The sequence below is a fragment of the Gobio gobio genome, assembly GCF_949357685.1.
Source record: "Gobio gobio genome assembly, chromosome: 10".
Classification (NCBI taxonomy): domain Eukaryota; kingdom Metazoa; phylum Chordata; class Actinopteri; order Cypriniformes; family Gobionidae; genus Gobio; species Gobio gobio.
The window spans coordinates 36,072,845-36,085,381 of NC_137116.1; the positions used below are offsets into that span (position 1 = coordinate 36,072,845).

The 12,537-nt window shown below is 35.8% G+C and overlaps 1 protein-coding gene across 3 annotated transcripts in view; it reads left to right on the forward strand.

Annotated features, from left to right (window-relative positions):
* LOC307132763 (ral guanine nucleotide dissociation stimulator) overlaps window positions 1-12,537 on the forward strand; it is a 30,041-nt gene that overhangs the window by 14,516 nt on the left and 2,988 nt on the right. For all 3 annotated transcript variants that reach the window (XM_079827303.1, XM_079827302.1, XM_079827301.1), the window contains exons 2-14: window positions 4,523-4,827; window positions 4,910-4,984; window positions 5,408-5,601; window positions 5,689-5,813; window positions 6,121-6,336; window positions 7,145-7,248; window positions 7,537-7,621; window positions 9,783-9,860; window positions 10,013-10,099; window positions 10,206-10,238; window positions 11,344-11,465; window positions 11,598-11,868; window positions 12,432-12,506. In XM_079827303.1, the coding sequence (XP_079683429.1) occupies window positions 4,523-4,827; window positions 4,910-4,984; window positions 5,408-5,601; window positions 5,689-5,813; window positions 6,121-6,336; window positions 7,145-7,248; window positions 7,537-7,621; window positions 9,783-9,860; window positions 10,013-10,099; window positions 10,206-10,238; window positions 11,344-11,465; window positions 11,598-11,868; window positions 12,432-12,506 (1,770 nt within the window). The remainder of the gene's footprint in view (window positions 1-4,522; window positions 4,828-4,909; window positions 4,985-5,407; window positions 5,602-5,688; window positions 5,814-6,120; window positions 6,337-7,144; window positions 7,249-7,536; window positions 7,622-9,782; window positions 9,861-10,012; window positions 10,100-10,205; window positions 10,239-11,343; window positions 11,466-11,597; window positions 11,869-12,431; window positions 12,507-12,537) is intronic.

Here is a 12,537-nt window from a genome sequence, read left to right on the forward strand (position 1 = left end):
GTAAAAGTTGATGCTCAGTAAAACAATTTAAAATAACAATTTTCAAATGTAATATATTATTTATTTTACAAAATTCATCCAATCTTCACATGATCCTTCAGAAATCATTCTAATTTGGTGCTTGAGAAACATTTAGCAATCTTAAACAATCGTGCTGCTATTTGTGGAAATCGTGATTCATATTTTCAGGATTCTTTGATGAATAGAAAGTTCTAATGAACAGCATTCATTTGAAATAGAACAATGCAAACAATGCAAAAGTCAGAAATGTAAAATGGTTACAAAAATGGTAACAATGTCTTTACAGTCACTTCATCCTTGCTAAATAAAAGTATTGATTTAAAAAAAAAAAAAAAATTCTTACTGACCCCAAACTTTTAAACAGTAGTGTAGTTAATGGAGAAATCTAGGCACTTTTTATGCCGACTGTCATTTAATTTGTGTCACTCTCATACTTTGAACACTAACCCTGGTTAGAAGTCAAAAGAAGGCAGTGGATGATAGAAAAAAAAGAACAGTGTGGAAACTTCCAAAATCTGGTGAATAAGAAGAGAAATCAGAGTTTTTGAGCCTTTTTTCCACTGTAGATGTTTGCAGCAGTGAATCTGGCCATTTACTCTGAAAAACTTACTGAGCAATGCCAAAATACACACACTGCAGCTTCGCTTGACATATCCCATCTCTCTCTAGGTTAATAATCGTACAGGTCCGTGAATCTCGAGAGAACATATGAAACGTAACCCAAATCCATCTCATGACACAAATAAGCATTGTTTTGCTCCTGGCCATTACTAACAGAAAAGAGATTTGATCACAGCTTACAGTGGCTTAAGCAGTGATCTGTTTAGGGCATTTATAAATATCATATTTCAAAAATAAAATCATTCTCAGAGACAATATTTTTCACAGCTATGCGTCATACGCAGCCAAGGCAATAAAAGCAAACATGCTTAGGTATTTAGACAATGTTATGACACATCATGGAGAATATGAATGAATGTTAGCCTTTTGAAGTCAGGCTTATTAAGGATCAACAGGAGGACACTTGACGCAGAGCGAAAGCAGATTGATCACTGCTGCTTCAAATTCCTTTCATCGGACCTCATTCGTTTACTTTCTCTCTGTATGTTTTTACAGCTGCAAGGCTGTTCATATAGGATGTGTTCTTGCATTTCAGATGCACTATTTTTTCTGCTGTAAACACATCAGACATCAGACGGTCTTTGTCCATTGCAAAAGGTCTCAGTAGCCGGGTTTTCATTACAGATTTGCGCAAAACTTCTGAAATATTTTCTAAATGTCGATAAAACACTATTGCAAAATGATGGCATTATGCGACTAAACGTAATTTTTTCCACTCGCAATAAGTCAGTCCAAAAATCATGGCGACGGATGTTGTAGATTTACATATATCGCAGCCACCGCACTAGCCATTTGTTTATTTGAAGGAGACACAGGCGTATATTCCAAGCATTAATGGCAAGAAAGTGCTTTATACTTGTGAGCGGCCACGTGTGAGGTGTTTCTGGGTGTTTCTCCTCCTAAATGCTTCGAGGTCTTGATAAATTGTGGCATTTCTTTGCTGTTTAGAATCCAGTATTATTGTAATTCTGAGTTTATTAAAGAACTTTGTCTCGTCTTCTGTCCAAACATACCACAGCATCTACGCCAGGTGACCTGTAAATTCGAAAAACTGTTTCCATTGCAGTTTTGCGAAATATTCCTTTTTCGAATTGCCTGAAAAACCACCTCATGCGAGCGTAAACACTTTTTTTGCGATACAGTATGTTAGTTTTTGCTAAAATTGACATGTTTCCATTGGGCGCAATTCAATTCGCAATTTCAATTTGTACAATTTGAAGGGTAATGGAACCGCAGCTAGTGTTTTTCAGCATTTCACCGCATGAGCAGTGCATTCACTCAACACTTTCCTATGTTCAAAAGGTAGTTTTGCATTCGAAAATATGCGCTTTTAAAACTACTTTTAACTTTTAAAATGTGTATTAAAAATTAAATCAATGTTTTTGAATGCAAAACCATGGCATGTTGATATTATAGTCTATTTTTAACATATCTTGTTTTTCTTGATTTGTTTTGTAATGTTAATATGTTTAAAAAGGACACGTAATAGGGCTTGTCCTCAAACATCTTTTAACTCCTCCCTGATTTTGACAGCAGGAATTCTGCATTGTTTTTTTGTGTTCTAAGAATTGTTTGTGAAGGATGCATCTGTCAAGGAAGCTGTTACGTTACGTAGTAACTTTTCAGCACTCTTTGTCTTTTTACAGGAAACCCTGTGGCTTTAGTGGATCAGACTCAGAGGCAGTCAAGGGGTTCACAATGTGTAGCAGAGTTGAATGCATTCTGTCATAGTCTGGGCTTTTTGTGGTTTTGATCGCCTTATACCTTAACATAAATGTAAAAAGCAAGCCTGTGATTAGTGCTAAACAATATTCTTTCACCATACAAACATTTTGTTTTGCTTTCCCTGGCGTTCTGTAGTTGTGAGCTGGATTTTCCCTTTGAAAGTACAGATGAGTGTAGGTGCTGTTTCTGTTTTCAAATGTCAGATGTCAAAGAGGGTCCCTTACAGTGCTCTTGTGTTGTGTCAGGCCTTTTTGTGTTCAGGTCTCTGTGGCCGATCCTGCTACTGCCCACTACTTTCAACCTGAGTCAGAGGGGCTTCCCAGAATGTGCGTAGATTAACTTTGGTTTTGTTTTATTGTTTGGGGAAGTGGTGTACATCCCCCTTTTTCTTTACTTCTTTACTTACGCTCACCAAGTTCCTATTTATAAGGTTTCTCTATGCCTATAGCCCTGAATGGATATAATATATATAATATATTATATTATATTATATTATATTATATTATATTATATTATATTAATATTATATTATATTATATTAATATTATATTATATTATATTATATTATATTATATTATATTATATTATATTATATTATATTATATTATATTATATTATATTATATTATATTATATTATATTTATTATATAATATGAGCTCTCCATCACCATGATTGGGATCATCAGAGGGAAAGTGTGTCGCATACAGACATTGAACATGTGTTTTACAGGTTTGTGCAACATTTCAGCTGGAAAGTGAAAGAAACTTGGTTCCCGTTTTTGCCCATTGATGCACTTCCAAAATATCACAGCAACAATATTTGAAAGAAACCGTTATGTTGTGGCGTGCGTGTTTGTGTGTCTGTTGCCATAGCTACTCCTGAGCAGAGAGCTGGTTGGGTTATCTGTTTAACCAATCTCCTGTAAAGCTGTCCCAATGACCATGCACTGACTCACACCCACACTTACTCAGGATACACCCTTACACGATTGGCTCTTTGCCTAAGGCAAAGCTCATGGTCACTTTCCTAAGTTCCCTGGGAGTTCCCTCTTACTTTCCATAATGACGTCAGGTACAGTACTTGAGTTAGTAGCCTTTTTTAAATTACTGGCTGCAGGCTTTCTCAATTTAGCATTATGTAGATACCTATTGAATGAAACCATGCAGTTATATTCTTAGACATATTTTTATAATAATTTTGTTGGTTAAAAAAACTTTGTTGGTTGAAGAGAGAATTTAGACATATATGAAAGTTTTAGACTTGTTGTTGCTAAATAAATCAATCATAGGTGGAACATTCTTGCAATGACACAAAAACGTTTCAGTCCACGTTTCATCCATGTCAGTCTAAAGTCAGAGATGTCGTATCGCCCAGAGAAACTTAACTGCTTTGTGCACATTTAAGATGTGGAGTTAAGGGCTGGGGTAGCCATGTGACTGTGGCTGATAAACAGCCACACTCTTGGTCTTGTACACTTGGTGTTAAGGCTGTCTGTGTGTGGATTAGTAATTCAATGAGCAGTAATCCCAGGCTCACCCTTAAAGCCCTTGCGGTGCTATTATAGACTCTCTGTGTAAAACTGAATGTAAGAATGCACCTTTGTAACGACTTATTACATGATTCTCTGGAATACTTGTGTCTGATTGGTTAACCACATTCTGAAGTTTTGCAAAATGACTGAAATACTGTATATTTGACTGTATATTAATTGTATATTTTCTACAACGTGCAAGTGCAGTTTTTTTTCTTCTGATCACATAATCAAATAATTTCAACTCAAATCAATTTCATTATTTATTTTGGAAGTAGTTTTGTAATAATTGTTCCTTAAATGTATATAACTGGTTATGTACACCAGTATTCAAAAGTTTGGGGTTTTCAGCAAAAGAATCATCAAATAAATGTATCATGGTTTCTACAAAAATATTAAGCAGCACAACTGTGTTCAACAATGATAATAATAAGAAATTCAACATCATGTGACACTGAAGACGAGAGTAATGATGCTGAAAATTCAGCTTTGTCCTCACAGGAATAAATTGCATTTTAAAATATATGCAAATAGAAGATATATTTATATATATAAAATAGAAGAATGTCTGATGGGAATATAAGGACCAGAATATTCAATCCTTCTTCCCTCTTTATCTGTAGAGCTCAGTTCAGGAGATCGGAGAGGAGGTAGAGGACGGAGCCATCTACACCATCACGCTCCGAAAGGTGCAACTCCACCAAACGGCAAGTAAGGGTCAGCGATGGCTGGGCGTGGAGACAGACTCCGCCCTCAGCCTGTACGAGACCTGCAAGGGTCGGACCATCAAGGCTGGCACACTGGAGAAACTGGTGGAGTACATGGTTTCGGCTTTCAAAGGAAAGGACTATACATATGTCACTATTTTCCTCTGCACATACCGAGCTTTCGCCACCACCAAACAAGTGCTGGACCTGCTGCTTAACAGGTAACCGAGTCATCAACCGCTAGTGCTTTTGGAAATATTAAATCATAAGCTACAATATTATATAAATTCTTATCTATTTTAGGTATGCCAAGCTGCATGATCAGCCGGTCTCAGGCAAGCCAAAACTCTCCTCAGAGGACCACACAGAACTTAAAAAGTAAGTCTTTGGCCCGGTTTCACAGACAGGGCTTAGAGTAAACCAGGATTAGGCCTTAGTTAGGACATTTAAGTAGTTTTTATAAAAATACCTTAGAAAAAAAAACATTACTGGTGTGCTGCATCTTGAGACAAAACAATGGCAGTGACATATTTTAATGTCAGTGCAAGTTACTTTTAGTTAAAACAGCTCAAACATGCATTTTAGTCTGGGACTAAGCTTAAGCCTTGTCTGTGAAACCAGGGGTTAATGTTGTTCAACTGAACCCAAGTAATTTACCGAAGCTGCTGTTAAAAGTTTTACTATCTGTTATCAGTCTATATTTATCCGTTATCTGTCATTACATGAAAGTAATGTAATTGGCTTATCTGTATTGCCCAGAATTTTAATATGGGTGCATATGTAAATTTATGTGCACAACAGTACTGTCTCATCTATCCTGGGTGCATGGTTGGATCAGTATTCAGAGGATTTCTGGAGCCCTCCGGACCATGGATGCCTGCAGAGCCTCATATCCTACTTGAAACTCAACTTCCCTGGATCAGACCTGGAGAGACGAGCCCATAACCTGCTGGAACACTTCCAGCATCGGCAACAGTCAGAGGTTGAGCTTGAAGGTACAATGTCACTAAATGATTGAATCTTTGAACAACTGAAAAATGGTCTTTCAAACAGACTGTGACAACTTCACTTATTCTTTGCAGGTGATCTGTGCACCTGCCCCTTTGCCACACCAGAGGAGAGCAGCTTGGAGGATGAATTCTCTCCCTCACACTTCATGTCCTTCAGTCCTGCCCTAGTTGCTGAGCAGTTAACAGTCATGGATGCGGTAAGACATAAAAATGTTGTCAATATTTCTTGAAAGTCTGAGTACTGATCTGGTAGTGACAAGGATAGAGGTTAATTTGGTTGCAAAGGAGTAGGGAAACTGCACCACAACCTTTGAACAAGGTGCTCAACCCCATGTTGCTTTATGGGGCCTGTTTGTGCACAAACTATATGCTAGTCAGCAGGTTTTGGTAGATTTGAATCATTTAAACAACATTATGGTCAGCTGAGAGAATTAAACCTGAGAAAATGATTTACTTTTATTAAATTAAACTGGTGAATGCGACTGAACTCATTGTTTTTCACAGGAGCTGTTTAAGAGGGTTGTTCCCTACCATTGTTTGGGTGGCATATGGTCCCAGCGGGATAAGAAGGGCAAAGAGCACCTGGCACCCACCATCCGTGCCACAGTTTCTCAGTTCAACAGCGTGACCAACTGTGTGATTGCCACCTGCTTGGATAACAGATCTCTCAGACCCTTTCAAAGAGCGAAGCGCATTGAGCACTGGATAGAAGTGGCCAGGGTGAGGCACTGATTTCACTGTTGTTTGTCATGTGATATTGTCAGAGTCAACAGACTCTTTGGGAAAACACACCTCTATTAAAATTTTGGCAAAACTCTAAAAACATACAGTTTATATGCAGTTTTCATCTGAAATGAACACTAGTGGCAGTAAAACAACAACCACTTTTATTCGTTTTCACACAAATTATGATTACGTCAGATTATTGTTCAATAACGACTTATTTTCGACCAGTTCCATGCACGATACCTCATGTTATTATATAATGTTATAACCTAATGTTATGACCTAATTATATAATGCTATGATTTGTAAACCAATACACTTTGACGTTTTTTATCACATAACCAACTCCATATGTATGGCTTTTCTGACATAGTAAAGACAGTATTGCGATGTGAAGCGTTTAGGCACGTGTCATGATAAAAGAGCTGAAAGACTTGTAGAAGCAAACCAACATACCATTGTTGCTTCAGCAAATTAGCTTTTAAATCATGTTTGCTTTTGTTAAGACTATCGGTTAGGTTTAGGGTAGGGTTTAGTGGAAGTGGTGGGTTATTTTCAAACGCGATATAGCATTAAACATTTAACGGCACTCAACTTCTGTAATACGTTCAGCAATCAGCCTAATAAAATGTTACCACATTCACGTTTCGGATAAAACTGAACATCAACATAGCATTGTTTTTCATGGGCTTGGGCCAATTGTTTTGCTTTATTATAGGAACGCAAGACTTGATGTTGTATAAAATGATTCCTTAAGTGTTGTAGTAGTTCATGAACATCTGTTTGTTTATCTTGCCATCAGAAATGTCGTATCCTGAAGAGCTTCTCCTCTCTGAAAGCCATCCTGTCCGCCTTGCAGAGTAATGCCATCCATAGACTGAGGAGGACCTGGGAGGATGTGTCCCGGTAAGAGGATTTCTGTCAGCAATGATTAGCCAGAGTTTACGATAATACTTTAGCATTAGCCACTGATTAATAGTAGCATGCCTAGTTTGTGCTAGCTTCTTGTGTGTTCAGTCATACAGACCTCTAGTTAAAGCTGAACCAGCTTAAACAGCTTTATGAAAGGCTTGTTTTATAGTGGGGCATTTGGAGATGGAGGAGCAGAGGAGATTTCATGCTAGCTAATTACAGTGTTTGGATTTCACATAGATGTAACAGATTATGACTCAAGTTGTTTTCTTCTGCTTACAGGGAAAGCTATCGCACTTTCCAAGAGCTGTCTGAAATCTTCTCAGATGACAATAATTACTCCCTCAGCAGAGAGCTTCTCATTAAGGTGAATAAAAAGGTGGTGGTTGAAGGGGTCTTTGCACATGTACTTTCTGCTGTCTCAAATCAATGCAGTAATTCCCACACATGCATCTTAACTTACTGTAGCACACCCAGATATGAATACATTCAGAGTTTACAATAAAGTCCTATTAGTTAACATTAGCTAATGCATTAACTAACAATGAGCAATACATTTTACAGTGTTTATTCATCTTTGTTAATGTTAGTTAATAAATCTACAACTAGTTTTATTAGTTCATGTTTGTTCAGTTCATTAATATGAACAGATAGATTTTAGTCATTTACTAGTTTTAAATAAATGTTTAAATATTAACTAAGATGAATACATTAGAATGTTTAATTGTTAGTTCATGTTAACTAATGTAGTTAATTAATGTTAACAAATGGAACCTTATTGTATTACACATTTGACAATTATATTTGCTCAAAATTAGCCTAAAATCCAAAATAATACGTCTAATTCGGGATAGTATAGATCCATTTCCAAAAGCACAAGAATAAAAAAAAAAATGTAATTACTGTATAAAATATATTCACAGTTTGTGAATTAGAAAATGTTTTGTTTCAGTTTGTAAAATCATAATTTTGTTATAATATAATACTGTTTTGATCCATTTTCTATTTGCAATGGTTACTATTTACTATTTTTCATAGTGTGGTATTTGGTGAATTATATATAAAACCCGTTTGACCCACAAACATCATAATTATTTTTAATTATAATGATAGTATATGGAACTCAACCCACAATATTTTTATTTTATTTTATGGATAATAACAATTGAGATTTCAATGATATTTTGACCACTGAACTTGGAAATGTCCCCGGTTTCCTTTTCAAAAATCTAGTCACCTTATGTTAGCAGTCACATGTTCACCCAGCATTTTTCAAATTTCTATAAGTGCACTGTATGCCACCAACGTTTGCTGTATCTGTTGCTGGGGGAAGACAGGATGTGGTTATTTCAGACTGTCATCTTACTAGTCCTTTCAGCGCCTGTAAAACCATGTTTCTATAGCAGCCACAGGGTAAACAGAAAAGCCATATTCAATTGCACAATATATGCATCCTGCTGGCTCATCCCTCAGCTCTCTCTATGGCCTGCTGAGGCATCAAAAGCCTTTTTTGCACTTTTCACTAGTGGGCATGCTTCTGCATTTGATGGACATCTTGAAAAGAATCCATTAGTCTTAAAAGCATTATGCAACTTTGAAAAGAGTTAATTTTGTCCTCAGAAAGAAAATGTATAATCACATACTGTCCTGAAGAAAATGTATCAGAAATTATAGTAGAAGGATTTCTGAAGGATCATGTGACTCTGAAGACTGGAGTAAATAAATAAAATTTTTATAAACATTAAAATAAAAAACAGTTCTTTTAAATTGTAATTATATTTCACAAATTTTACAGTTTTTACTATATTTTGTGATCAAATAAAATTCTGAATGTTCATGAACATTCTCTGAAAATATGTTTTATCTTACACAGTTGTACTTCTCAAGTAACTGTATCTTGTTCCAAGGATGTTTGTTGTTTTACTGAACAACAAGACAAAAGTAGACCTTGTTGTGGCAACCTGACATTCCATGACACACAGATGTGACTCAGGCTGTGTGGAGATTAAAAATAGTTTGAGTTGTGTTGATGTTGATCTAGATATCTCCACCGCAGAATTAACTTTCGGAACTTGCCTCGAAAATAGCTGACTTCAAATAGCTGACGAAAGAAACCAAGCGTGACCAAAGCTTTCCTTTCCGTACGTTCAACATTAGAGAGCAAACTAGAGCAGAACATCGGAAAGCATCCTTGGTATGTGTGCTGGGGCCGAGAAACTAGCAGTTGCTGCCGTTCATTGTGAGGGAATTCCTTGGATGAGGTCATAGGCCTTTTGGATGGCCAGATAAACACCCCTCCTTAATACCAAAGGGCTTCCCCAAGGTGTTGGCCAGCACTATCTCAGAACACCATACAGTTAAACTCCACGTCCATTCTGCGTCATGGTATATCGTGGCAGTGCAGTCTTAGGATTCCACTTTGACATTCTTATCTGCCTTCGGGTTATACTGCTTGCTAATATTGCGTCAATGCAAATGCTTTCCCTTTTGAAACTCAAAATGATGATGCGAAACTAATATCTTCACAGGAGGGCACCTCCAAGTCTGCCATCATCGAGGTTAACCACAAAGGAGCACAGAGAAGACACCAGCAGCAAAGAGACATGGTATGTACAGGTATAAATGTCATACTGTCAGTTGAAATGTATATTTATTAAGCAACAGCGCCCTCTTATGGTTAAAACGAGTCACCTGAATAGAATAGAAATGGTATGTTATTTATTTATTTAGTGTATCTCTTCTTCTCACTGCTGTTTAGGGTGTCGTGCAAGGAACTATTCCATACCTTGGCACTTTTCTGACCGACCTAGTTATGTTGGATACTGCGATGAAAGACCAGCTTGAGGTGAGGGGAACAGAGATCAGTGGAAGAAATGGAGCTCTGTAATATTTTTGTAATTAAAAAATATTCTGTTTACTCATTTGTTTTTTGTTCTTGTTTTTTATTTCAGGTTGGGCTGATCAACTTTGAGAAGAGAAGGAAGGTGAGTCTTTGTGCACACAAATTATATTTTATAAAATTTATAATTCCATCCTTGGATGCTGATTAGTCAATTCAATGTTCCAGCCATGCTAACTAATTATGTAATAATAGCTAAGATGTGAAACACCTAGACAATGTGTTATAACTTCACCCATAGAATAACATATTATTGTTTTAATACAAGGGACTCTATCTTTTTATATCTTAAGGATACATTTGCTATAATTTTTTTCTATTAAAATATATGTCCAAAATATTTTAGACGTGTAGTAACTTTTTAAAAGCAGTATATTGTAAATAAAGGCATAGCTAAAGGCCATTGTTATATCCACAATAAATGCTGGACTAAAGGCCCATTCATGCCAAAGACGATAATTATAATTATGACAGTAATGTTTCAAAAATCATTCTAATTCTTTGAGAATAGGGAAGTCCACACTACAGCTATAACAATAACGACACAGAAGAACGATATTGTCGGAATTACTTTCAGAATGATTTTTGTCAGCTGAAGAATAATAAAAACATTGACAGCCAATCAGAATCCACAATCTTGGTGATTTAAAGCAGCAGGATGTTATCATCTGGTGGTCACTAATATAGTTAGTTATACGTAACATTGTCGGTGTTAACGGGTCTTAAAGAGGAACGGTTTTATTAAAAAAGATTGATTGTTTAAAAACACAAAATAAATACATGCAGTGTTGGCTGTAATGCATTAGTAAGTATTAGCATTAGTTCCCTTCAAAAAGTAAGGGATTACTCTTAATTTTTCAGTAATTGAATTGGTTGCTTCCGATGTAATTGCATGAAATACTGTATAGACTATAGAACAATTATATATAAAACAATAGTGGATTTAACATCAAAATGTTTTTTTTTATGTAACTTTCTTAAAAGAGTAGTTTCGTGTCTATCCTTATATTGTTCAACTGGTCATTTTAGAAAGTATTACTAATTACTAACACTGTTGAAGATGTTATTAGTAACTAGTAATGAATTACTTGTTTAGAGTAACTTACCAACACTGCATAAATGCATGCATAACTAAAATAAATTCATAATGAAACGAAATGTATTAAAATAAAGTACATTATTTTGTTTAGGAATTTGAAGTGATCGCTCAGATCAAGTTGCTGCAGCTGACATGCAATTATTACAACTTCACCAGAAGCCAGCGCTTCAATGACTGGTTCAAGAGAGTGGAGAAACTTACAGAGACTGAGAGGTGAGAAACAAAAAAGAAAATATGAAGGATATGAAGACAAAAGATCTGAGAGATCCTTTATATGATATATGATAGGAGTAATAACTTTGATATTTTATATATTGAATATCTATGGTGTCTTTTCTGTTTCAGCTACTCTATGTCCTGTGATATCGAGCCACCTTCTGAGTCATTGTGCAAAAAGAACGGGGGCATCATCAAACGCATGAGCGAGGAGTCGGGTTACAGCAGCGCAGGGACATTACACTCAAAGTGCTTTGAGCAACCGCGTTTAAGCCAGTTCAAAGACAGCTTCAAAGATGGAGCAGATTCCCTCAGCCTCACCTCAGTGGGATCCAGCGGCTCAGAGGCAGACGAGATGAGTCTCAGTCTGCTCAACTCCCCAGAATCAGGGAATCAGAGAGTAAGGCCATATTGTTTATTTTCAGTCTCCATGATATGCTAAGCAAACATTGTTTAGATATAGATTTAGATATAGAAAATTCTGCAGTTGTTGGCAATGATGCACGAAATAGCAGTACTAAAACGATTAGCAATCATTATTATTATTATTTTTTATCTGTAATTTATAGGTATCGGCTGATGTTAGATGTCGAATTGCATTTTTTACATTTAGATTACCTTTGTCGCCATAAAATATATAGTAATAAAATAATCATATATTATAGTTAACACTCAGACGTTCATATTTAGAAACACTAATAATTGATTAACAGTGTTTAATGTAATGTATTGCAAATCTCAAAATGAATATCCGTTATTCATACTGTACATTATAATAATAATCCCTCAAATCACCTGAATTCATAATTTAAAAGGACTTTTTTTAGTGCTTTTTTATTTTATTTATTTAGACAAAATAGAATGGAATTTTTTACCAGCCGCTTAAAAACTTTTTTTTTTTTTTATAAACAAAAAATTAATTAATTAAATAAGTATTAACCTGATTATTGAATCTTTCTCCAGTCATCCACACCAACTGTGAAACATTCTACATCAACCTCAGATACAGGGGAGCTTGCGTCCGATACCTCTTCCAAGGTATTTGCACTTTGTTGGGCATATTATATCT